Genomic DNA, 27,547 nt, shown 5'->3' with positions numbered 1-27,547 from the left:
TAGCAGTGAAGTGCTTTGATGGCACATGAAAGAATAAGACAGTAAAAAAGATCAAATGTATAGAATGTAAGATCAAAGCACAACAGAATAATAGGCATATACATACATATACACACCACTGACTTAGCGGTTCTGAGCTATCGATGGCAGGGTTGTGGGTTCGATTCCTGGGCTCGGCAACCCGGGCCACTGTTGGGCCCTTGAGCAAGGCCCTTTACCCTCTCTGCTCCCCGGGCGCTGGAGTTGGCTGCCCACCACTGTAGGTGTGTGTGTAGTCACTGCCCCTAGTTCACTAGTGTGTGTGTGTTCACTACCACAGATGGGTCACATGCAGAGAACACATTTCACACTCACACACACACACACACACACATATATATATATATATATATATATATATTCACACAGTCTATATGTGTGTGTGTTTGTGTGTGTCTGTGTGTGTGTGTGTGTGTGTGTGTGTGTGCAAACTAAATATACACAGTACAGAAGTATGAAACAATGAAAAAGATAATTGCATGAGCATTATGTAAAATGCTAAATGTGCAAAAGTGAATGTGCAACATTATGATGTGCAAATGAGCAGGAAGGTAATCTAATGAATTTTTAAATAATATTAAATACCATATTGACCACTTAATGTTGAATGTCCAGTGAAAAGCCCTGTGTGTTAAGAACATACTGTACTGAATGTTTTCCGGAAGCAACTAAGTACTATAACACTAAATAACACCAATAATAACCACAATAATGTATTTTAGTAATATTATCATGATTATTGGTATTAATATAATGATAATTTGAGCCAAATGGTACCACCCCATTCATATAAATACACTGTTCTGTATTATAGTGTAGAAAACATATTCGCTGTGAAGACTAGGGAACATATAGGACATATTGACCTCTTTTATGAGTATAAATCTGCAGGAAATGTCGTTTTGTTGTTAAACGGACCGTTCAAGGCATCTTGCTTCGCCCTTTTGACCTTTCCTAAGGCCTTGTGTCCATTTTGTGACCAAGGTAAAGCTCAAATCATGGCTGCAGTGGCAGAGACGCTAAAAACTACACTTCCCATAATGCACTGCGGCGGTGGATTTCTTCCTATGTCGGTCCGTCTCTTTGCCTGACCCAGCAGCGGACAGGGCAGAGAAGGTGAGAGGGTTTTAATCTGTATTTTAGAGCATTTTTAGGGGGGTTTTGTAGGCATGGCCTCCACTGAGGTGCTGCTGAGCTGGAAGGATAGGAGCATGCTGCGGTGCCCCTGTTAAGGCTACCGTGTGCCGGTGTGTGTGTGTGTGTGTGTGTGTGTGTGTGTGTGTAGGGGGGGGGGGGGCTGGCAGGTCTGACCACTGTGTGTGTATCTAGAAACTTTCTGGAAGCCTGTCTTTACTCTCCAGCTGCAGTGTATTTATCAGGGATATCCTTCATACTCAACCTCGGTACACCTCTTACTTTACCCTGCAGTTTAAGGGTCTAAACCAGGCCTGGTTCCTGGTCTAGTCCTGGTCTAGTCCTGGTCTGGTCCTGGTCTGAGCTCCATTCATTGACCCAGTGTCTGAATGGCTGAGTTTCAGGTTGCTGCCACTTAAATACTGCTTAAATATGAACTATAGTCTTTGGGGGCATATTTTGGGGGCATTTCAGAGGCTGCACATGTTTAGGGACCCCTCAAGTCAATAGTTACGTCCATAATACCTTCAGTCTTTAGGCAAGATTAAGGTTATTATATTTGTTTTGTACAATTTTAGAGTGAGCTAGGTAAGTTCCGGCACCCCCGAGGATTTGAGCTCTTGGACAAGGCCAAATGATGCAACGCCATCGACTCCTCGAACCGTGTCCTAACAATCGGCAGCCGTGGGCTCGTCTAAGCAGCTGCATAGTACTCTGATGAAGCTCCTGTCATGTATAACCACTATTGTCTGTCAGCTACTGTGTGTAAGAACGAACGAATGAATGAATATCTTTTAATATCGAAATGAAGGTGGAAAAACTGCAGTGTCCCAATTCTAGCGTCTTCTGGATGAGCACAGCAGCTCTGTCTAATGGGATTGTGGCTACATTTACATTTATGGCATTTAGCTGATGCTCATATCCTTGCCTTATTGGTGTAGTGCAGTAAGGCCACCCAGACTGGCAATCGAACCCCAGTCTCCAACATGGTGTCAGTAAGGCCACCCAGACTGGCAATCGAACCCCAGTCTTCAACATGGTGTCAGTAAGGCCACCCAGACTGGGAATCGAACCCCAGTCTCCAACATGGTGTCAGTAAGGCCACCCAGACTTGGAATCGAACCCCAGTCTTCAACATGGTGTCAGTAAGGCCACCCAGACTGGGAATCGAACCCCAGTCTCCAACATGGTGTGGTAGCTCACTGGCAGGTAGTGGTGTTATCTGTTGCGCCACACCAACCACCGGCTAATTTGTCCAGTTGTTGGTTAGGGCTGGGCAGTAGGCTGATGTTCTGTTGAATCGTGATGGATTTTGTTATTGTGAGACACAATAGGCTTTTCTAAGCATATCGATTCCCTTGTATTGTTAGTAGCGCTTAAAGAACCCTGATCAACGGCAGGTTTTATTACCAGCAGTGTAATTGGACTGGTTTAACTGGATGAAGTTAATGGGTACGGTATTCGCATAGTAGTTTTTAAAAATCTGCCACATACGATGCATTTTGTCTGCGATCATGTGTCATAAATATTGAGTATTGTAAAAATGTCTTTACATATTGTGATGATCAATTTTTTCACCATATCGACCAGCCCTAAAGCCACCGTTTAGCAGCTTAGCACCTTCAGGAAGGTTCACCAGACTCATTCAGACTCAATCTTTAGATTTCTGTAGGTATGTTTTAAAGAATGCTACACAGTCATAATGTAACTTTCCCCCCTTATTTAACCACCCCGTCAACCATATGTTTTAGGTGTTGGATGGCATCCATCAGGTAAAATGGAAAGCATGTGTGAAAGTCATGAACATGGACATGATTGATTCTCTTTCTGTCTTTTTCCATGTCTCTGTAGTCTGAATGAAAGCTGTGGTGCGCTTGCAATGCCCCTGGAGGTGAAATGGCCGTTTCCACAGTGCCCCCGCCTGGGCTGGAGGATATCCAGCTCACTGGTCATGGGCATGGTGGGCTCATACAGCTACCTCTGGACCAGTAAGTTCTTCTTCTTCTTGTACTCTTGAATTGGGCTCCATCTTGTTCTAGCTGGACCTCATACCATGGTTTTCTGTTCTGTAGAGTACCTGAACTCTTTGTCCGTGCACAACCAAGACGTGTTGTTGAACTTGGTCGAGAAACGTCCTCAGAACACGCCCCTGATCACTGTGTCCAATCACCAGTCCTGCATGGATGACCCACATATCTGGGGTAGGTGGAGTCTCATTTAGAGTTACAGATGTTACATTTAAAAAAAAAAAAAACATTGTAGGAACGATGGACCAGTTGAAGTGGTCCTGAATGACTTGGAATAACATCTTTGATCTTTGAACAGCAACAAGGTTTTATTGATATGCTAAGGAGATGAGATACCAGGAATTTGTGTAAACATTCCCAGAGACACCTTTATTTATATATATGCATTAGTTTACAGTCTTAAAACAATAAAGGTGCTTGAAACGTGTTATATTATATGTGTATGTAATAGATCCGCAGGGTTTTGTTTGTGGAATCAAAGACAAAACATGGTTTTAATAGATATTCCCAGATTCAAAAGTACACTGTACAATGAAATCCTTACTTTGCAGTCCCTCCATTTACAGACAGTCTTATAAATATCTCTATAAACGGTGAGTAAATATAATACTATATATATATATATATATGTATGTATATATATATATTTGTATGATAAGAGTACAGTAGAGGATGGATGTGCATGTGTAAAGTGCATTGTGCAAGTACAAAAGTAAACAGTATTGTAAAACGGTAGCAGTGATAGATGCAGTAGGCTTATACTAATGTGTGCAAGTCAGAGTTAATGAAGCTTTCCATAAACTTAGGGTTCCTTATACTCACAAGGTTCTTGACTGAACCAAAAATGGCCCTTTACACCTATTGTTATTTTTAGAGTGTGTGTAATTTTTATTTTTATGATTTTATGGTGATCTACTTTGTATTACTGCTGAACATTAAGGACAGTGGAATACTCTGATGCTCTTTTTTTCAGGGGTGTTGAAGCTTCGGCAGCTATGGAACTGGAATATAATGAGGTGGTGAGTGCACACTCTGAGCTGGCCGGAGCTATCCATTCAGATCCGTTTAGGTGGTTGTCTTTCCACTTTGTCAAACTTCAGGTTTAATTTGAAGGATTTTTGCCTTTTGGACCATTTCTTTTGTCCATTCGTCAAGAAATGTTCACACAGTAGTAGACAAGACGAGACCGACATATTCACCATTAGTGTTGGACACAGGTGGAATTTGGCCTCTGCCTTTAACCCACCCATGCAGTGAACACATACACGCACACACAGTGACAGAGGGCAGCCATTGCTGCATTGCCTGGGGAGCAGAGAGGGCGGAGGACCTTGCTCAATGGCCCAACAGCGGCAGATTGCAGAGCCCGGGTATCGAACCCACAACCCTGTCATCAATAGCCAGGTGCTCTAACCACCCGGCACTGAGCCACCTCTCCCAAGTAGCAAGTCCCTGGATAGATGTGCTGTCTGTGTTTTCAAATGGCATAAAAAAAAGAGATATACAGTCAAAAGTTTGGACACACCTGGTTAAATGGGTACTGATCATCATCGTCTTATGTAAAAAAGCAAAAATATGGCCACCCTAGCATTGAGATCAGATGTTTCTAAGATGATGATGATGATGATTATGATGGTCAGCACACCTTCAACCAGGTGTGTCCAAGCTTTTGACGGGTATTGTATGTCACATTGTGGTCACCTGTTCTAATAATGGCATTCAGCTGCTCCCATTGCTGACACAGATGTGCAAATCCACACACACAGCTTGTCTAGTGAATATAGAGAAGTACAGCCAATAGAATAGGGCTCTCTGGAGCAGATAAGAAACATGAACCTATTGGCACCATGCTGCCTAATGCCAGGCGTGGGATAGAGAGGGGTATAAAGCCCCCCAGCATTGAGCTGTGGAGGAGTGGAAGAACTGTGTTCTCTGGAATGATGGATGGTGGAGCTCCGTCCATTACTTTTGGAATGAGGTGGGTGGTGATCATCATCCAACATCCTGACCTCACTAACGCTCTTGTTGTTGAAGGCAGCCAAAAGAGCAATGCTCCAAAATCTAGCAGAAAACCTTCTTCTCTGGACAGTAGAGACAGTAACTCCTCTTCAATACCCTTGAGTTGGGAAGAAACAGTTGTCTGTAGAGTGTATTCGTATGTGATTAAGCTCATTGGCTCGTCAGTTGAGGTTCACTGTGTGTTGTTTTTCTGTGCAGGACCCCGACTGCCTCTGACATTTGCTTCACAAAGGAATTCCATTCTCTGTTCTTCAGCAGGGGAAAGTGTGTGCCGGTAGTTCGGGGTACGTTCTCTTACTGTGACTACAGCTTTATCCACACAAGTCCAGAGCATAGGATCAAAACCTTTTTTATAGCATCTTCATTACTGTGACGACACTGCGATTAGTGTCAGTCAGGGCCTTTCATGCAATGACCTCGTCATGCTGTTCGAACTCAGTGATCCTATGCTCTGGACATGTGAAATCAACGGCATTAACATACACACTGCAATGTGACAAAAGGTTTTATGGCTCTGTCTTTATAGTAAGTAATATTTTCAGTTGTCTAAACAGATAGTAAATTGCAAAGTTATTATAAGTCAAATTTAAGTCAACAATAAAAAAAAAAAATACAATGCATTTAACAATGAGTTGCTTTGCAAAATGAGTTACACCAGTAACACACCATTTGTCACATTGCAGTGTGTATGTTAATGCCGTTGATTTCACAAGCCCAGAGCATAGGATCACTGAGTTCGAACAGCATGACGAGGTCATTGCATGAAAGGCCCTGACTGACACTAATCGCAGTGTCGTCACAGTAATGAAGATGCTATAAAAGCACAATAAAGAGTCAAACCGAGGTTAATACACCATTCAGGGAGTCTTTCTACCCTCTATACATCTTTAATTAAAACACATTAGTCACAAAGTTATTATTTTTTAATTTTCTCTGCCAGTTCAGAGTACATTCTTCACAACTATAGATCATAGTTAGGAGAGAATCATGTACAGGAGTAGACTGGGGCTTTAACAAATTCTTTGAGTGCAAAGGGCTCAAATCTGAGGCTTGTTAAAAGAAGGGAAGCAACTTCTAAAAGTTGGAATCTCATTAAAAAGCTTTTATGGCTCTGTCTTTATAGTAAGTAATTACTATACCACATATTACCTTGGGAACTTTTAATTGTAATTGTTAAATTCATCCAATAATTGAACTTTTAATATGAACGTTTAATTATAGAGACTAAATATGTATGTGTGTGTATATGTGTATATATATATATATATATATATATATATATATATATATATATATATATATATATATGTATATGTATATGTATGTATGTGTGTGTGTGTGTGTGTGTGTGTGTGTGTGTGTGTGTGTGTGTGTATATGTAAAGTTATAGTTCTCTAACAGCACTTTTAACTCATATAAGTGTTCTAATTTTTTAGGTGACGGAGTTTATCAGAAGGGAATGGACTTCCTCGTGGAGAGGCTCAATCAAGGGGACTGGGTACACGTGTTTCCAGAAGGTGAGAAGGCTCAGAGGAGAGTGTTTGCTGTTCACACCAGACACCGTTCCGAGGTCTCATACATTTTCTCTGATTTCAGGGAAAGTGAACATGACCGAGGAGTTTATCAGGTTCAAGTGGGGTAAGACTTCACAGCTGTGCTTCACACTCTGATTTACTCAGAGTTTACAGTGAAGGAAAGTGCCTCTGTTCTGTTTGTCTGGCAGGAATTGGTCGTTTGATTGCAGAATGCTCCCTTCACCCAATCATTTTACCTCTGTGGCACGTGGGTGAGTACTGATAAACTGCTTGTAGTAGTAATACAAATACTAAAACATAATTAAAAAACAGCTATATATGAAGTTTACACATCGAACAGTGTAAATAAAGTTGTGTAGTAAAAAGACATAATAAAAAAAAAGTATCATGTCAGATAGTAAAAGTTATTATAAGTCAAATTTAAGTCAACAATAAAAAAAAAAAAAATACAATGCATTTAACAATGAGTTGCTTTACACCAGTAACACACCATTTGTCACATTGCAGTGTGTATGTTAATGCCGTTGATTTCACATGTATCAAACTGACCGTTTTGGTTGCTGCTTAAGTGCAGCTTTATATAGACTGCTGACACTGTGGCCCGAGGATCATGAGTTGAAATCTTGCTTCGCCATCAGCAGCTGGAGCCTGAGAGAGCACAATTGGCCATGCTCTCTCTGGGTGGGTAGATAGCGTTCTCTCTCCCCTCATCTATCCTATTGTGATGCTGGCCAGCACAGGTGTCTGCTGGCTGATGTATCGGAGCTGGGGACCCTACACTTTCCTCCGAGCGCTTTGGCTGTCTAGTGATGCTGCATCTGCAGCAGCTGGAAAAATAGGTGGTGGCTGACTCCACATGTATCGGAGGAGACATGGGCTTGTCTTTACCCTCCTAGTGTTGGAAGTGATGGGGGAAGTCCTAGTAAGTGGGTGGGTTAATTAAATCATACATTGGGTAAAAATAATCAATTAAATAAATAATAAATAAAAAAAATGTGCATCCTAAACCTGTTGTGGAGGTCCACGCCCAACCCATGCAGAGTTTTCATAGAGCTGTGCTTCATACATTCAAGGTTTTTTTTTTTTTGCACATTGGAAATAACTTTTGAATGTGCAACCTGTGAACTGTGAGAACTGTGCTATGCGAAATAAATTCATCCATTTATTTATTGATATATAAATAAATAAATAAGTAAATAAATAAATAAATACTCATTATAATGTTTTCCAATCCTACTCTTTATCTTGTCCTGCTGTGTGGCTACCTACACCTCTTTGTAACCGGACTTTAGGACAGTATTTTGGAAATCTGTCTGACCGATACTCCAACCAATCTTTTCTTTCCGTAGGTTTAAATGATGTTCTTCCAAATGAAACCCCGTACATCCCTCGGACAGGAAAGGTGAACACAGAACTTCATCAAGGCCTCATTGTTTTAATGTAACCTTAATACATAATACATAATGTATTCATTTGTTTGTTTGTTTGTCTTTTTTACAGAAAATAACGGTCTTAGTTGGAAAGCCCTTCACAGTCAAGCCCTTGGTGGATGCCCTGAGAGCAGAAGACAAAAATCCAGTAAGTAAAGAACCATCAAACAAATGCATAGTGTCACATTTAGCGCTTAAACAAGTGTGTGTCTGAAAGAGGGTCCTGAGGGTGTTTAGTAAAAGAAAAGAAGTGGAGCTGTGGTTCAGTAGAATCATGACAGTTCCATGACCAGGACCACCTGGGGCCAGTTTCCCAAAAGTGTCTTAATATTAAGATCATCTAAATTGGTAAAGAGAGTGTTCATTGTGATGCTCACTCGTCCATTTAAGCATCATCTTTGGGCCCCGTGTCATAATGCCATAATGCCCATCTCTACTCTCAGCCCAGGTCTTCTTTCTAGAAGGTGAGGGTTCAGTGCAGCTGCCCCCAAGGTTAAACTCTGCTTCTGTTCCTACCACTAGATGGAAATGAGGAAGGCGCTGACGGACTTCATTCAGGCCGAGTTTCAGAGTCTGAAATCCCAGGCAGAAGCTCTTCATCAAAGGATGCACGCCGGCCGGTGATCCGCTCGTCAAGAGCCTCTTTCCTCAGGCAAAATGCTGGATGGGAACTGAACCACAGAGTACACACACCTGCCTCAACCGACAGCGAGTAGGCCATGGACTTCGTCCAGCCAGAGAGAAGCAATAGTTGTATCTCTGGAGTGGCTTTACTGTATTTGGTGAATGATCAGACGGATCAGTACTGTCCATTTATCAAGTCCCTCCTGGTCAACACTTCATCCATCCAGGGTCTGTCTTAGTCTTTAGAATTGAACCCGGGCCTCGGGGCCTATGTGACTCAGTGTGGAAACAGAAGCCCTCGGTTTTCCTCACATATGAAGAGAATAGCTTTCTAGCTGTGCGGTGGCCTGAGCCGTATTTGGAATAAATGTTTTGATTATATTGATTTTAGACTTTTTAGGATGCTAATTTGCCAATTAATGCTAATTTCCAGATGTAATTTATCTCACATGGCAACTGCAGTTTGTGTGCAGTCTGAACTATTTATGGAATTGCTTTCTTACAGCACATTTTTCTACGAGTGGCAGTGTTCTTCAGAGTAAAGGCCTTTTGAGAGAGGTCATAGGCATTTAGAGTAGCTTTAGACAGTCATTTCTGTTTCGGTTAAACTGCAGGAGCAGGATAATCGAGCATTTAGAGCAATCGGTACTGGTTTTGTCAGAAAATGATTCCGTTTTTGTTGATCATGACCCCCTTATGCTAATTACAACTGAACTGTTTGCTTCCTAAGATGTAGACTAACCCCTCAAACCCTAGGCTAATTAATCAGTTTAATAATTTATCCTAAAGCAAGAGCTATTGTATAGCTATTTTGTGTGCCAGAGTTAGTGGCATCCCACAGGGTTCTATTTTAGGGCCTATTAAAAGGGAGGTAAATTATAATAGTAAAGAAGTGTGGGCCTACATGCAAGGTTTACAAGGTTTAAGGGGTTAAGCCTAGTCTTGGAGTCTAAACTGCAGTGGCAATGGGGGATTACCGCTGGAAATTAGTTTTAGTGTAGGATTAGCCTTAATTTAGGTCTGGGGAACCTGCCTGACAGGTACTATTGGTTTTAAATTTTGCATTATGATCTTCAGTGTTTATTTGTTTGTTTGTTTTTTGTTTTAAGTATAAAATAGCTTTAGCATTTTTTGGCAGCTGAATGTGAAAGAACAACATTTCCTCTTCTTCATCTGTCTTCATCAGCAGTGCTTAAATCATGAAGTTCATGTATTCGTTCCTCTCGGATGCCTTCTCTGCCTTTCTATATTTCCATACCTTTTCCATGTGTCATGGGTTGATCACCATGTACAAGCCAACCTGTGAAAAACTGCCTTACTGAGACAAGCTGTACCCTTACCTGTGGTCTGTATGCCAATAACTGTCCGTAAGAAGGCCTGGGAAAAACGGTTTCGTGCTTTTAGATGGTTTTATTGGGAGGGCACAAGTGGCCTACTTTTGTGTATTGCCGAATTACTGCCGGATGCCAGTTACAGGACCAGTCAGAAGTTTGGACACACCTGGTTATACAACTTACAACATCTGATCCAAATGCTAGTGTGGCTGTATTTGCATTTTCCAAAAAGGCCTGAGTTATAAGTTGAACTGAAAGGAGGTGATCTGGTCTTATAGGCTGTTAAGGCTATTTATTGGTCTTTTGCTAAGTGAGGAAATATGTATGTATGGCTTGAGAGGCATTTCCACCCTCACACATACATGCACCAGACCCCCTGTCCTCTTTTTAAAATAAATAAATCAATCAATTAATTAATGAGTTGATATATATAATGTATGATCACCTTAGCATTTAGATACATTTGAAATAAACATGATTAAGCAGACAATGATCAACACAGGTGTGTCCAAACTTTTGACTGGTACTGTATATGAAACGTAGTTTGGCTTTAAACAGTACACACACTTTCACTGTGCTATGCAACCGTTTCTGTCCAGCACCTTCTCTGTAATTAATGACCTATGTTTGGTAAATCTGATTAAATGATTCACTTGTATGAGATGAGTGGTGTCGAGAAATACGCTGCACGTCATTGGCTTAAAGGGTGGTCATGTGGTCTGTATCATAAATGCGGCCAGCTCAGACCACTTCGACGGGTGAAGCGACCAACCTGTGGATACTATGCTCCCATCATCGCTGACCCCAGATGTGCCTTGTTCAGAAAGCAGTCTTATGCAAAAATGTGGACAACCATATTAACATTACATGTAAATTAAACAAACATAAAGATAAGATTATCCTTTATTAGTCCCGCAGTGGGGAAATTCTCCAAACCACTGCAATGTAGAAAAGTAATGACACATTAAATACATTACATTACAAGTTTTACCAATATGTTATAATCAGAAAATAAATAGGAATTATGTAAAAAAAAAATAATAATATTTAAAGCAATAGTCCAAAGCAAAGTGTGTGTAGGGGAATTTGGGGTTTTAGAGACCTCTCTGGTGAAAATGTGTAACTGCATCCAGCATGCAGAGAAGTGCTTTAAAATGTGGACTTCTTTCAGATCGGATGAATCTCAACATTGCAAGTTTGCATTTAGTCATTGCATGAGCAGATGACGACTGAGTTTGCAGCTCTGATATCTCTACGTTTGCAATAGCCGCTCAGTTTGTATCAGCAAACGGTGCTGGGTCCTCTTTGACATAGCCAGGCCAGGCTAATACTCCCAGGAACCTACCAGACCACTTTGTTATTAAAATGAATAAATGAGGCTTTTGCAGGGATGGCCATGCCACACACTGATACCCTTTATTACATTATTTGTGCCCCTCTTCACTCAGGAGACTGCTTTCAGTTCAAATGAAAAAAAAAAAATGTAAGGACTGCTGCTTTAATTTGTATTATTTCTTATTTATTATTTTCTAATAAATATGTTTGTTATATAAGTTAAATATATTTTGGCTTATTTCCAATTGAAAAAATCCTAAAAATCCTGCACCAATATATAAAATATATTATTTTTTTATTTTTATTTATTATTATAATATATAAATAGATAAATAAATAAAATAGCAGTTCTTGAATGCTGTGTGAAATTGTGTGATGGTGTATTAGTGGTTCCTTTGCCAGTATCAAGCTCTACTTGCTGCACATTGAACTAGCAACTAGCAAGACTAACAGACATGTGAGGTTAGATGTGGGTCAGCGGTCAGTGATCTGGGCTATTGACGACAGGGTTGTGGGTTCGATACCCGGGCTTGGCAAGCTGCCACAGTTGGGCCCTTGAACAAGGCCTTTCACCCTCTCTGCTCCCTGGGTGCCACAGCAATGGCTGCCCACAGCTCACTGGTGTGTATGTGTGCGTGTTCACTAGGCCGAAGCCCAAATTCCATCTGTGTCTGACACATTTTTTTAAATGTATTTATTTATTATATAAAATTATTATAATTATTATAATTGTAATTGTGAGGAACCAGAGCAATTACAAAAAAATATGCCCTTAAAATACTCAAAAATGTGATTTGTATTCATTATTCGCATAGAGGAAACGAGCATAGACCGGACTTCCTAATATGGGCATGGAAGACGCATGACGAGTTCTATGCACACTCCGGCGTAGGGCTTAGGGCTTAGGGCGTAGGGACCACACGTTCTGAATGGAACGCGCCCACGCCACGGACAGCTACCGAGCTGAAGATGCTGAAGATGGCGAAGATGGCCGTTATGAGGATGTCTGTTGGCCGCTTGGCTGCGACTGTAGCTCTTTTGCTTTGCGTTTTGGCTTCGGGGACATGCAACGAGCAGGTTCCCCTGCTAATGTGGGCCAGCAATGGGTATTTATCGGCTTCTGCTTAAACGCTGTTGGTGTTTATTGGTGGCATATAGCGCTAGCTCGCTATCTAGGGTCCCTCAAGCTATCCGGTTACGGTGCTAAGCTAAGCTAAGCTAGTGACCGCTAGCGCCACGTTTCTTCAATTTTTGAGATATTTGGTCGGTTTAGACACAAATTAGAGGGCTGATGTGGAGTGAAATCGCTTTGACACATTTTCAGGAGTATTTTAAGCCTTCAGTTGTGCTAAAATACGGACTTATTCGTGACCAAAATATTACCAGCTAGCTTTCTAGGTGTAGGACGGATGGACACGACGGTGTTTTTGTGTTTAAGAAGCATTTTATTTGTTAATTTATTAATATTGTGTGATTAATAATGTGTAAGAATGAATAAGGCAGCTTTAATGTCGAAATGAAGGTGTGAAAACTGCAGTGTCCCAATTCGAGCACAGCAGCTCTAGTAGAAGCATCCCAGGCAGCTGTGGCTAAGAGGACAGAAGCTCCAGTTTGGGGATTAAAATAGATCTATTATTCTTATATTTTGTCTTGTATATTAAATTTAATAGACTTTACAGGCTAATTAAGCTGTACTACTTGACTACCTGCATTTACCCTGTGTTATTAATAATAATGCATAATATCTACAGCATGGTCTGTGCATGTGAAAAAATTACCCTCATCATTTTATTTAAATAATTGTTGGTTATTTTATTCAGATCATTGGTGGAATTTCCTGTGGTGATAAAATGGTTAAAAAAAACCATCTGAAACATACATATATAAATAATTACATTGGTTTTATTCCTCTGGTATAAGCCCAAGCTGGTCAAACAGCTGGGCTTGGTGCTTGGTGACCAGCATGACCAGCCTTATCACAGAGGTTCACCACTATGATCAACCTGACCAGCTTGACGACCAGCTTGATCAAGTTGGTCATGCTGGAAGACCAGCTTGTCCATCAAACTCAAATGAAAACGTACGCCATCCTGGTCTACAGCTAAGCTGGTTGGCCAGCTTGACCAGCTGATTTTCCACCACTTTGACCACCGGCTACCAGCAAAGGCTGGTCTTGAGTTGCTTTTTGCAGAAAATAAAAGCAGCAAGTTTTCAGCATCACTGAAAATAAATTGACAGGGTTTTTATAGTGATGGTATCGTTAGAGCTGGGCAGTATGATGATATTTTATCGTATCGTGATTAATTTTGTTATCGTGATACACAATATGCTTTTCTGTTCTGCACCTTCACTTATGAGAACATTACGGTGGCCGTTTCTTCTCCAGGTATCCCCTGGCCTCTCAGAATGCCCCGGCCTCCGGTCACATCGTCTCCAGCAATCAGCTGCAGTCCTACCTGAGTGCAGCACTCCGCTCTGCACCTCATAACGTCCTGCTCTTCCTTCAGGATAAGGTCAGTTTAACCAGTTTTTACCACCTCACCTCAACTACATCACACACAGCGACTAGGTTTGGGAGTCTACGGTGCATTTGTTGAAGTCCTCCTGAGTCAAAACTATGCACGGGTTTACGACCGTAATCCGGAGAAGTGTACCACTTGGGTGTGACCGGCAAGGTTCTACATTCCACGCTCCTAGTCCAGTCTGTACATTGCACTAATCACTAATTACGCTAATATTTGTACATAGTAAGAATGTGATGGTATAAACCTTAACTTTCATGTTTTCAGTGGCCAGTTTCATGATGGTTTTTGGAATTATATATTAATTATATTATTATATTTGGTAATATATCTCAAATTATGAAATAAAAACACTAATACATCATAGATCATTTCCCTACAAGACTTTTTTTGATTGATTTGATATATTGATTGACTTTTTATTAAACATTTAACATATTTATATATATTTTTAACAATAAATTCAATTTAGCATGACTTTCAAGAGCACTACTCCAGTTTATGACTATATAACATGCAGGAAAACTCTAGCAGTGAGCTGTTTCTTTGACGTTGTAACGTCATTTAGTGAAAATACTGCATTTTTAAAAAGGTATAATTTATCTAAAGTCTAATCCTAGAGGTATCTTTATTTTTTTTTATTTATTATTTATTTATTTATTTATTTATTCTTGCCTATTCAAACTAAGGATATCCTTGGGTAAATAGACCAGGAGCTTTAGTGCATAGATTTTTCTAAGTAAGTTATGCTAGTGTCCGATATTCCCATTGTTGTCTTAAGTGAAGCACTGTAAGCTTGATGCACTGCTAAAAGGGACGGTAAATAACAGTTACAGGGTGGGCGATATGCTTAAAATATTAAATTTCAATATTTAAAGACATTCTGACGATACACAACATAAACAGTGATGTACATGACTGTACACAAAATGCATCAGAAGCTGCAGATTCATAAAAACTACTAAACAAATACTCTCCCATACTGAGTACCGAATCCGCTGCACTAATTACATTGTTTGTAATGAAACATGCAGTGGATCAGTGTTCTTCAAGCACCAATGATATCCTTGTGTATCATGATATGCTAAAACCGTCATATTGCTCTGATAATTTAGGAGATGTTCAGCAGTGAATAATGAGGTTGGTGTATGAATGATATCTCTCTCTCTCTCTTGCTCAGCTGAGTGTTGATGACTTCACCATGTATGCTGGTGTCTTCGGGAACAAACAGGACAGTGCTTTCCCTAACCTTGAGGTGAGTTTATACTTCAGGAACAGTCCATATTGCCTCCTTGCTCTGTACACTTTCTTTTTCTGAAGCACTACTGCTGGAAGGCTTATAAGCCCAAACGGATCACTGTGCATCGGTTGAGATTATTTCCCTAGAGTCTAAAGCCCTGTTTGGCTGGGATTAGTTTTACGTAGGGAGGTAAAGTAATTACTGAGTTTCTCAGTGGTTTTAGTCCTGTGATTCGACATGTGGGTAAAAATCGTACAAATCCTGTGGAGAGTTTTTGTGTGTTTTCTAAAGTATTGAGACGCTCAAGGAGGCTTTTAGTTTCGTCCTGCGTGGCACAGATACCTCGGCTTGTTCAAGTCTGTGGCAAACCATAGGAAGTCATGGTGTAGCGTAGCCAATAGCTTACATATGTGTTATGAACATGTAGCTGCTCATTTTCACACACAAATAACACGTACAGTAATAATCAAAAATGTAAGTACCTTTTTTGGAGGTGAGGGCAGTGCGTTAATTGAGTAGCCACTCACATCTCAGTCATTTATGCTGAGGTTTCTAATCCCATGCAGATCGGTCATAGGTTTTACAGACATCCTGTAAATGAAATTACATTACTCCACCTCCCAAAGGAAACCCAGTCCCGAATAGGGCTTTTTTTCTGTGAAAGGAAATGTTCTAGTTTTTTTTGTCAGACACCATCTTTTCTGTTCTATCACCAGGCGGCTCTGCAGTCATCCTCTTCTCTACTGCTGCCGTCAGTGTCCTCCTCGGCCAGCGCAGCACTCCCTGCGCTCCTCCAGGAGCAGCTCGATACAGCTCCGCTCTACATGGACCCAGACACCCTAGCCCAGCTGCGGCTGAATGCCTCCCTGCCTGCACTGCTGATTTTCCGCCTCCCCTACAGCTCCGGGTCAGTGTCTAGCACTCACTCGGCTGCTCTTATACAGTTGAGACCAGCACTGATGGTCATCTATGTTCCATTTATGGAGCAAAAGAGAGCAGGAGTCATACATTTCATAGAGTTCAGAGATGTAACACACATTAGGACAGTTGCTGGACTATGCCGGATCAGTAGTCGGGTCATGATTGAGTGTTCCTGCTTTCTTCTCTGTTATGCTGACTGGCCACTTTGAGCTAAACCTGCCTTATAGGTCCACTCTATAGACCTACAATAGACAGTAGCCCAGAGTTCTTTGATTTCAGTACTGGAGGCTCTGTGCCTTTTCTGCTCAAACACTCTTGGCAATTTAGAGAAATTTTAAATCTCCAGTTGGGCTGGGCACTGTACTGTTCATTGGTCTCGGACTATACACCATGAAGGTGGAGTTTGATGCTGTGTAGTGCATGTTGCTTATAATGGCTTTTCATTGTTTGGTGCTAAACAGACTCTCTGTCTCTGTTTCTGTGTGATAGGGCTGATATGATGTCTGCCAAGGAGGTGCTCAGTGGTAACGGTGAGTGTGCTGTGGATTTCTTACACACTGTATTTGAAGGGCTTGTAATGCTCAGATTACATAACTTCTATAGTTGGTTCATTCACTAATGTCAGGGCTCAGTTTTTACATGATTTTCACGTGTGTGTTTCAGATGAGGTGATTGGTCAGGTGCTGAATATCATGAAAGGCCAGTCTGTCCCTTACATGGCCGTGTACACTGCTCTCAGACCATCGCGGGTAAGCAACAACCCTAAACACTTCAGTAGAAGGTATTTACAAAGCAGATTCAGGGGTTAAACATGCAGGAAGTGAATGTGCAGAACATTCAACCCTCTACCCCACACCTGGTCTAATTCATGGTGCCAGTGGATTCATGTTTATTGGCTCCAGAGAGTCCTATACTGTTGGCAGTACTTCTTTTCTACAGGGACTAGACCAGCTGTGTGTGCATTTGTGATTCTGTGTCAGAAATGGGTATGGGAGTGTCCACAAACATTTGGACATATTGAGTTATTTGAATCTGAAAGTTGTTCTTTACATTATATCAATTTTTTTTACTTTGGAGATGCATGTTAATTGCATGACAGCAATGATATGTTAAGGCCCTCCTTTGCCGTGGCAGGTAATTGAGGAGCCCTCTCTGGCAGTGCTTTCTGTGGGGACTCGCTCCCTGCTGCAGTCCCAGCGGGGTGGCCCTCCTCCTCCATATGCTCCTGTGGAGTTTAAGGAACGCGGCTCCACCTGTATCCTAATGTGGGCTGAGAACCTGACCGTGAGCCAGTTCCGCTCAGGAAAGTGGGAGAGGCACGACCTTGCCCCCAAAACCTTTGGGGAGGGGGTCTCTCCGAGACTGGAAGGCTCCTCCTGTAATGAGACACACTCCAGGTGAGTTCAAGATGATTGTTCAAACATATGGAGTTAAATGTACTGGATTTTACTTATTTTTATTGTGTAATTACTTTGAATTGATTTTGTCATTTCAACACACCAGATATGTTTTATTTATATTGTGTGAACATTTCATGATGAATTGACCAAAAGAAATGATCCTAAGCTGTGAAAAATAAAATGCGGATATATATTCTCTTTATTTATTTAATAACGTTCATAAAAAGTTAAGGATGTTTGGTTTTTAACTGTGTTGTAACTATATACAAAGTTAAAACACAACATGGACCTAAATATTGTCCACTAGATGCTAGGGCTGGGCAGCTTCTAAGCGACTTAATATTGCCCACGTCAATTATTTATTTATTTGTCTATAAATTCTGTAGTTTTTCCACTGTGTGTGTTCATGTACTGTCCCCTTAAAAACATACTACTGTCTACGGCATTGAAGAAACATGGAGGACTCATAGAGCCTAATGAGCAATGCAAGCAGCTGATGCCAAAGAAAAATGCTGTGGCTTTTGTTTATTAAAATAATCATTTTTTTAAATCATAATTTAGATAAAATCTTAAATTAATCGTGATCTTGATTTGAGGTCATATCGCCCAGCTCTACTAGATGCTTTCAACACATTTTAAGATTACTTTTATTCAGGATTTTACAGGATTTTTATTTACAATAGGCAAATTTTTTTTTTTTCACCAGGACTTTTAGGTATTATTTTAGTTGAAGTTCATTCTGGGAACATTTTACAATCATTCACTGTTCTGAATTTTAAGGAAAAAATTGTTTCTACTAATTTGAAACCTCTGGAATTGCAGCTTATCGAAATTAAAATTGGTTTAATATGAATCTGACTCAAACTTCTAACAGTGCTTCCAATCCTTTATCCTCAAATAATGCAAACATTCATAAATACGTTTCTTTAAGAGCCCATTTCATTATATAGTTAGAAGAATAGATAGATTTGACTCCATCACAGTTCAGAAACATGCTTCTGTTTTGTTGTTTTTACAGACTGGTCCTGAACTACGAGAACGTGTTGAGTTATCGCTCTTTCAAACTCATGTAAGTAACCCTCAGAATCCTCAATACTCTTCTGTGTAGCATGCACACTCCCGCAGCGTGTTACAGCTCTGCTGTCTCTGCAGTTTTATCATGAGGCAGCGGCACTATAAGGTGTCGGCCCGCCGCTGGTTCACCATGGACACGGTGCAGCTGGAGTACGATGGCAAAAAGGCTTCCTTCAACGGCAGCCGCAGCATCTACGCCCCTGCCGAGTACTCATACCGGTGCGACTCTGTCACCAGCTTCCGCTACGCCCAGCTTACCCCTCGCTCAGCCAAGGACAACGCCAATGACTGGAGGATCTCCTTCGATGATTTCCAGGTAGATTTCAGTGTAAAGCACAAATCAGTCAAGTGTCATAGTAAAATGACCAAAAGAGGCCAGACTTGATCCGCAAAGTGGATTTTATTAGTGCTTATTAGAGAGGTCCTGATACAGCGTTATGGCTTCCTGATCCGGACTGAATACCCGAATACTAAGGATCGGCAAGTACTGATCCGATCTTTATGATTCTATCGATAATTTAATTTAAATCAGAGGGAAGCAAAGCGTGTCAGAGTTCAGAACAGTTTGCCGATTTCCCTGCTCTAACATGCCTACTAAACCTGGCAGTTAACATGTGAGTTGAATCAGGTGTGCTTGAGCAGGAAAGCACAAAATCGTGCCAGAATCTGGTCCTCCAGGACCGGAGTTGCCTACCCCTGATTTATGTATGCTGCTAATTACTACTGAGGTAAAATCCTTTTAACTTCAGTTTATTTAGTAAACAATTTTGATAGTGGCATTCTGGACTGATTTATTTATTTATTTTTATTGCGTTTGATATCTTTTACAGTCTGAGTGTCCTTCCTGGTCATCCAGTTAATTTAAAATGCTGCAGGGAAATCAGTTCATATTTAATGCATGTGTGTTTTTGTTTGTTTTATTTTTCTTTCCACCAACACACCATAAACGAATGAGATTTCAGTGGAGTATAGACACAACACCATTACGAGCATGCCGCATTAAGCTTTAGAGCAACATTATGTAGCATTTACACCTTTTAAAATAGCATGTTGAGGCTCCACTGACTGTAATAGGGAGAATAGCACCGCTGTCGCTGCTACTCTGGGTTCGACATGCTAAATATTTGTGTAAAGTCCTGTGATACTGCTCTTCTGCCTCAGTCCACATTCCTTCTTTAGTTCGGTATCTCTCAGCTCGTCCAGAAAAACACGTTCTTTGTTGGGGTCTCAAGGTGCATATTTCACTTCCTGACTGTAAGGGGAGGTCAGGAGCATGAAATGCCAATTTTGCATACTGTTGCTGTATCTTAATGTAGAAAATCTGTAGTGTTGCGTTTTGAGACATAACATCATAAAGCCTTATGAATAATAAATAAATAATTGCAGTGAGCTTGATCTGTATCCCCAAATTTAACTAGAAAAATAATTAAGCGATGGAAAAACCAGAGAGACCATCTTGGCATAAACAAAAAATAAATATAATGTATATGTATGTATGTGTGTGTATATATTTTTTTTCCAAAATAAAAGAAGTATCATTTCAATATAATTTCGAATACAGATGTTTAACACCAGTTAAATACTTTTTCTTAAAAAAAATCTAATTGTTTTGATCAGAACTGTTGGATAATATCATTTAAAGGATACCATCATTTCATGGTGGTAGTGAAGGTTTGCCATGATGTATTTCCCAAAAACTATTTTTTTATTGTAATATGTGTAGAGTGTTATTGAGTGTGTAAAATTCACTGTATTCAGTCCATAGCTATTTTATTATGGCCCTAATATAGCACCATTTAAAACAGGCAGGATGAAGTACAGCCCTGCACTAGGGTTTTAACACACTGTTACAACTAAGGCAGTATTCCCAGTATCTCCTCCCCCCTACCTCCCCCATACACACTCTGGGCAGTTAATTTTTTCGTTGGTGCCCCATTCTCCCCTGTGCAGTATGAGGTCGTTTTCCCCCCAATCACGGCCTCTCTCGCTTTCCCCGTAGATCCAAGGCTTCAACGTGAGTGGGAAGGACTTTTCGTATGCTAGTGACTGCGCAGGCTTCTTCACACCAGGCATCTGGATGGGTCTTCTCACGTCCTTGCTGATGGTGCTGGTGCTGACCTACGGCCTGCACATGATCATGCAGCTGCACACCATGGACCGCTTCGATGACCCCAAAGGCCCTGCCATCTCTGTCCCCCAGACAGAGTAATTTCACCCTAAATTCCATGTTCCTGTATTCCTTTACTCTGTTTTCCCAGGTTCAGCTCCATCAATGGCCGCGTGGTCTTTTTGACCGCTCGTGTCTGCATGATCATCATCGTTAGAATGAGTTGAAGCTAGTCCATTCCACTCATCACTTGCAGGTACAGGAGTCTGTTTGTGTTTCTTTTGTTTTTGTTTGTGTATTTATTACTATTAATGTCCTCCTCTGCATTTGAGTCAGTGTTATTTGGAATAACTGTGTTTACATTTTCACTTCAAGGACAAAAGCTTATTCTAAGAGGTTTATGTCCGACTGTTTTCATTCCACCTTATTTTGCTTTTGTGTTTTGTGTAGGTGAGAACTGGAGAATTAGACTATAGTCACTGAGTGAGGGTGTATTATACTTGAATTTTAGAAAAGAATTCTAGGAATTAAGACCTAGAGTGCAAATGTTCTGTGTTTTTGTGTCCTAAGGCGCTTGATTTAGGCATCAAGTCCTTATCCTTAACTATTTGTCAGCTAAAGCTGCGGGGAAAAGCATGAAACAGAGTCTGAGTGCTACCACTAGAGGGCAGCAGTTGTTACTGGGAACAGTCAAATGCTTGTTTGCCGTAAATACACTTCAGGTTCAGGTTTATGAGCCATTGACTAATAAATGATTTACAGGTCACACTACATAAACCACATTTCTGTTTCTCACTGCTAGAGCTACTCATGTAAAAACCTCAAATCTCCAAAATTCAGACTCCAGCAGGGGAATAAAGCTTCCTAAATTTCAATGAAAGTTGGCATTTTGGAGCATTTCTATTGTTCCATTCATTGTTAAAGTGACACCAATTGATTCAAGAAGTAAAAAACGAAAAGAAACTAAAATTATATATATATATATATATGTGTGTGTATATTACACACGCACACTATATGGACACCTATTCACCTCCTTTATTCCTATTGATCTCCCATTCTAACCCCATAGGCATTATTAATATTAACTGCTCTAAGCTCTACCAGCAGCAGCAGCAGGTCTGGAGCTCTGCTGCAGTTACTGAGTCAGTTGGGGGCTTTTCTGCACTCTGCTCTAAGCTCAGCACTCGGCCCTGACCCCGTCTGTAGCTTTCCGTGGTCTGACAGACACTCGGTGGCTGAGCTGCTCTCTGTGAGCTGTTCCTCCTAAACTCTTCCACTGTTCAATAATAACACCACTCAGAGCTGATGGAGGAAGATCTAGGAGAGAAGGTCTAAATTTCACCAGCTGACTTGTTGTTGTTGGTGGTGCAGCGGTGTCTCCTATTACATACAGAACCACACTGGAGTTCAGTGAGCTCTTCAGAACCGACCGTTCTTTCACTGATGTGTGGAAAAGCAGACTGCATTATTAGGAGCCTGATTTTATACAGCTGAGGCAGTGAGACTGAATGAATGAAACACCTGAATTCAACGAGGTGTGTCTCAATACCGTGCTGTTCAGAGAGTGGGGAGTAGAAATGTGGTTTAAGTGGGTGAACAGAACAGAACAAAGGGATCTGTGTACAACATTGTTACCTTAGGCAAAGGGATTATATGGAAGAGGTTTGTTCGTTAAATATTTCTGTCATAAGACTTTATTTATATATTGAGTTATTTTGTTTAAAAACATGATGAACACTCTTTAAGTGGAGCAATCTGAATAATTGTACATATAATAAGATGAAAATATTGCTGTTCAGTAACTAGATGATATTTATTTGTGGCATGTGTGCATTTGTGGAGTTGTGTGAATTGACTGATGTTTGTTAACTGTAAGCTATTCACAGGGAGGCAGTTTACTGGAAAATTACTGGAGAGCATTTGAGTATGTATGCACTAAACATCGGTAAGAAGCAGTGATGTGAAGTTGAACAAATCCATGCAGAAGTGTTGAAGTCTGCATTGTGTGAATGGACCCGGTCTCTTATATGTTGCACTACGCCGTTACTAAGTTGAAGGGACAAACTTTATACATTCTGGTACAAAATGTAGTTTTATTTTTCAAAGGGAAGCAGAATAAGCTTTTTTTCTCGTATTGAGGTTCTCCGTTACTGTGATTTTGCTTTTTTGTGCACATTGATTCATAACTAGCTGGATATAAATAAAAAATGTATTAAAGATAGTGTCTAGAAATATTCTCAGTTCATTATCATTAAAGAGCCCATATGAAAAAAAAAATATTTTCTCTTGCTGTATTGAAGTAAAATAGCTTGAAATAATAAATATATTAGTATTAAAGTAACTTCAGCCTACCACAATCTATCAGGACAGAATCCATGTATCTTTTATTCGTCCTAAATGTGCAGTAATACAAACAGCCTGAAAAATGAATTCGGATCATTTTTTGAACATAAAGTCACACAGATGTTGTAAATGGACCTCAAGAAAAAATCTAAAATGCTAACAAAATGTCAGATATGGGCTCTTTAAAGATAAGTCTAATATATATTTATGGAAACAATACTTTAGCATTATGCCACTATTATACTAAATAATGAATATTATATATTAAAAAGCTCACAACTAAGAAAAACAATGCATTAAGGTACTCTTGAATGTCATGTGAATCATTTTAGTGTGAAATAAAATATGTGGGGAAACGTTCTTTAATTGTCCTGTGTGGTTTTGGGTTTTTTGGTGTTAGAATATGAATGTTTAACTTCTATACTCCCAAATTATTAATTTGTTGAAAATGTAAGTGCGTACGTTCTAACTTGTCTGGTAAATAGTTCAAAATGCTCTGCAACCGCTATGACGATACTATCATTATTATGATATTTACTCAATACTTTTCACACAGTATCACACATGAGCACCAGCAGTACTTTACTTCATGTATGTGTATTTGTATGTATTCGTATGTATTCCACTGTCTAACTGTCTAAAGCAGGGCTGTTCAATCCTGGTCCTGGAGATCTACCACCCTACAGAGTTGCTCCTGAAGGCCTTCATTATCTGCATCAGGTGTGTTAAATTCAGGTTTGAGCTAAACTCTGCAGGACCAGGATTGAACAGCCCTGGTCTAGTGTTTTATAGGCATAAACACCACCAAACAATTAATTTGGGTGTCCAGGCTTTTGCAAAGTAATGCTGTGTGCAGAAACCGGCACCTTTTTGTAGGCTAGGCGTCTTTAACGCATTTGTGAGGGCTCTGGAAGGACTACTGCATTACTAAACACAGCAGTGAAATCTGCTTAAATGATGTCAGTTGTTGCTCTTGTTTCTGTAGATGGATGCAGTGGAACAATCAGCAGTGGTGGCCCGATATTGAGATCTCTCTAATATCATCTTTGTTCATGTTCACCCCTGTTAAAATGGTGCAAAATATGTCCTTGGTTATGGGCGGGGCTTTTGACATGTTGGGTAAAAGCTAATGTATTTAGAAGCTACATAAATTCAGTGGATTTTTGGTGTATTAGAAATATGGGTCCTGTTAATGTGTGATGTGTGTATGGGTAGCGATCTTTTCTGAGGAAAGAAGGAGTGTAAATTGGGGGGCTGTAAATAGTTAAAAAGAATTCTTGTTCTTGGCTTTTCTATAAAACAGGCGGCTATTTAAAAGACAAGACACTTCTTTCCAGGCTTATAGAAACTGCTGCTTGCAACGATCACTTTCATCATAAGTGAAACTGGTATGTTTGATTCAAGCAAGGTTTTGTGTGTATTTGCTTAGAAAAAAAATATATATAAATAATATATATAAATAAACTTATTGGTCAGTAATCTGGCCTTGAATAGAGCCTTACTAATATTTTCATAATGATACACATCCGTACAATTTGTTTACATTTTAGTCAGTATTTTATTTTTATTTTTTTTTGTATATTTTTTTTTAATTTTGTCTAATATTTGTATATTTCATGTGCTTATGTCCACCTGTTATACCATTTTTCATACATCTCATATAATCCACCAGTCAAAACACTGCATTGCTATAAACTACATTTTGCTGATTTTTTAATTATATATATTTTAATTTGAGATATTTTAGCTAGTAAATTGCATATTTCTTTTAATTGCATTATACAACTTCATTTAAAGACATTTCATCAGTTACTTCCATCTCCCAATATTGATTTAAATGACCAGATGTTTAAATGTGTTCAAAAAGACAAAGGTTTTCCAGGGGTGTCCTCATATTTTCACTAGACTGTATAATATCTGAGTATCGTGATCTCACAATTCCAGCCTATCCCAATACCACCCTTACATGCTGGTGTGTGTCTCGATCACGGCCGGAGGTTTTTCACAACTGGTCAGAATATCTCTCTCCATCGTTGCTAAGCAACCACCAGCCAATCAAACGTGTCCAAATGTGTCGTATGTGCTTGGCCTTTGCTTTGGCACGGAGTTCAATGGGGGCTACACTGATGCAATGGCTGTCAGTCAGAGTCAGTGGCGGAGGGGAAGAATCTGGCTGGGTTTTGTCCTCTTCAGCCGAACCTCAGGAGGCCTCTGTGTCCGAGCTAGCTCCCTCAGAGTTGGGCCCCAGATCAGCTTCCTTCTGATTGGTGTGGAAAACACACACTTCTTTACAGGAGAAGAAAAAACCTTGACTTTGAATGGAAGTCAATGTAAAAAGTATCATTTCACGTCTTTTTGGAGCATTTCTATTGGTCTGTTCATCAAGAATGTTTGAACAGATTCCAGATTATCTTAAAAAGTGACAGCAGTTTAGCCCCGCCCATTTACACGGAAGCCAATTATAATAGAATTTATTTACATATCTCTGCATTAAAGCAGCATTATGATTTTTTTTTTTTTTTTTTTTTTTTTTCCCCCCTCTCTCTCGGGCTCCCCCTACAGTTGGTGTTTTGTTCACTCCACTGCCATACATACAGATCAGGCTTTGAGCGCCCCCTCATGGACAGCTGTGCACACATTTCTGGACGAGATGAGAGATCCAGAAGAAGCATGTGGGCTGAGGCGGTAGAGTGATACTACAGGATCTTACACTAATATGACTCGGGTTATGCAGCATTGCACTGACCATTCTAGAGAGTTAGTCATTGTGCAGCTCCACCAAAGTCCACAGTGCAGCGAGAGCCTCATCGTGATTCTGAAGCTGCTGTTTTAAGGTTGCATACTGTTGCTTTAAAATGTTACTTATAGACCCTTTAAACACTACTTATTACGCTCATCTCTTTCCTTAAGTGTCTCATTAAATCCCTGCAGTCACACTCACACACTCAGTCTCTTGTTCTAAGGTCACAGGAGTGTTTGAGATAAGGTGGGAACGTTTTCACCACACATTTCCCCTGAGAACCGCAGACTCGATGCACTTCTGCAGAGATTAGACGACAGACGCGGACTTAGAGTACGATGTTTTACTGCTGTTCTTGACCCTGAATATTTTATCCATCGCTCATTTCAACAAGCTAAGAATGCTAAGACACCTTCCGCTCTGGTCCAGCCCTGAACATAAATCCTATTAAATCTGACAGTATTATTATAGAGGCCAACTTTTGGCGCTGTCGGACAAAAACCCTTGGATCCTCATCAAATTTTTTGACATAATGTAAATCTTCTCTCCTAGATCTTCCTCCATCAGCTGTGAGTGGTGTTATTATTTAACAGTGGAAGAGTTTAGGAGGAACAGCTCACAGAGAGCAGCTCAGCCACCGAGTGTCTGTCAGACCACGTAAAGTTACAGAGCGGGGTCAGGGCCGAGTGCTGAGCTCAGAGCAGAGTGCAGAAAAGCCTCCAACTGACTCAGTAACTGCAGCAGATCTCCAGACCTGCTGCTGCTGGCAGAGCTTAGAGCAAAGAGGGACCAGCTCCATATTAATAATGCCTATGGGTTTAGAATGGGACGTCCTATAAAAGCTCCTATAGGTGTGATGTGTAGGTGTCCCAATACTTTTATTGGTCCATATAAAGTATACATGCATGTATTAGTTGCATAATGTTGCTGCAGTTTTTTACTTTTGGACATAATTGAAATCTTCCAGTTGCTCTGCAAACTTTCCTGACGAACAGACAGAACAGTCAAGTTGCTGTGTTGGAGATGCAAGGTTTTTGCTGACCGTGACTGTGATTTGCAGGTATGATCTGCTATCAGATTGCTAATTTCCCTGCTTTGACACACTGACTAAACTAGCAATGAACTGGTGAGTAGAGTCAGGAGGGCTTGGGCCGGACATGTGGCCCAACGCTGTCTTAAAGGAATGTTGACTATCCTGCCTCCTGGTGGTGAGATGCAGAAACATGGTTTCACAGTGGTGTCAATCGATTAAAAAGTTGAATGGCTTTAATCACAACAATATTCAGAATTAATCACAAGCTAAAATGCTAGCTAGCAATAAATGTTACAAATATTCCTAATAAACTGACTAGAGGAGTCCGCTTATTTATTTATTTTTTTATAATATGAGTTTAGAGAGCTTTAGCCTGGAACATGACGAAGCTCGGACACAGAAGCTTTAATAGAGAAAATGCTTCAGCCACTTTTTTTTTTTTTAAGAGATAAATTGATGATCAGTCATTGGGCCGGATTAAGCTAAGAGAGGAGCAGCTGTGTGTGTGTGTGAGAGAGAATGAGAGTTAGTTATTATATTAATCCATATTTCAGCATTAATAAAGTGCTGAAATCTACCCTCTGACAGCTCAACAGCAGCTACAGAAAACTGCTAATACGTCACTAGCCTCTGCACAGTGACACCTACAGGTGGAAGTTGGGCCAAACTTCGTGAGTTAATTAATTT

The 27,547-nt window shown here is 40.3% G+C and overlaps 2 protein-coding genes across 2 annotated transcripts; both read left to right on the top strand.

Annotated features, from left to right (window-relative positions):
- The first annotated feature begins 1,098 nt into the window (after positions 1-1,098).
- Positions 1,099-10,805, top strand: tafazzin (tafazzin, phospholipid-lysophospholipid transacylase). The gene is made up of 11 exons (XM_072697353.1): positions 1,099-1,155; positions 3,025-3,161; positions 3,246-3,374; positions 4,174-4,219; positions 5,418-5,503; positions 6,656-6,736; positions 6,816-6,857; positions 6,943-7,005; positions 8,104-8,156; positions 8,255-8,332; positions 8,707-10,805. The coding sequence occupies exons 2-11, from the start codon at positions 3,053-3,055 to the stop codon at positions 8,806-8,808; spliced, it is 789 nt and encodes a 262-aa protein (XP_072553454.1). The 5' UTR covers positions 1,099-1,155; positions 3,025-3,052; the 3' UTR covers positions 8,809-10,805.
- A 1,604-nt stretch (positions 10,806-12,409) lies between these two features.
- Positions 12,410-23,447, top strand: atp6ap1a (ATPase H+ transporting accessory protein 1a). The gene is made up of 10 exons (XM_072697356.1): positions 12,410-12,583; positions 13,864-13,990; positions 15,180-15,254; positions 15,956-16,146; positions 16,650-16,690; positions 16,824-16,909; positions 17,295-17,557; positions 18,579-18,629; positions 18,713-18,950; positions 20,634-23,447. The coding sequence occupies exons 1-10, from the start codon at positions 12,447-12,449 to the stop codon at positions 20,841-20,843; spliced, it is 1,419 nt and encodes a 472-aa protein (XP_072553457.1). The 5' UTR covers positions 12,410-12,446; the 3' UTR covers positions 20,844-23,447.
- The last annotated feature ends 4,100 nt before the right edge of the window (positions 23,448-27,547 follow it).

This window comes from Salminus brasiliensis, chromosome 14, assembly GCF_030463535.1.
Source record: "Salminus brasiliensis chromosome 14, fSalBra1.hap2, whole genome shotgun sequence".
In the NCBI taxonomy this organism is placed as follows: domain Eukaryota; kingdom Metazoa; phylum Chordata; class Actinopteri; order Characiformes; family Bryconidae; genus Salminus; species Salminus brasiliensis.
Note: the sequence above shows the minus strand (reverse complement) of the source record. Positions and strands in the feature narration are given on the sequence as shown.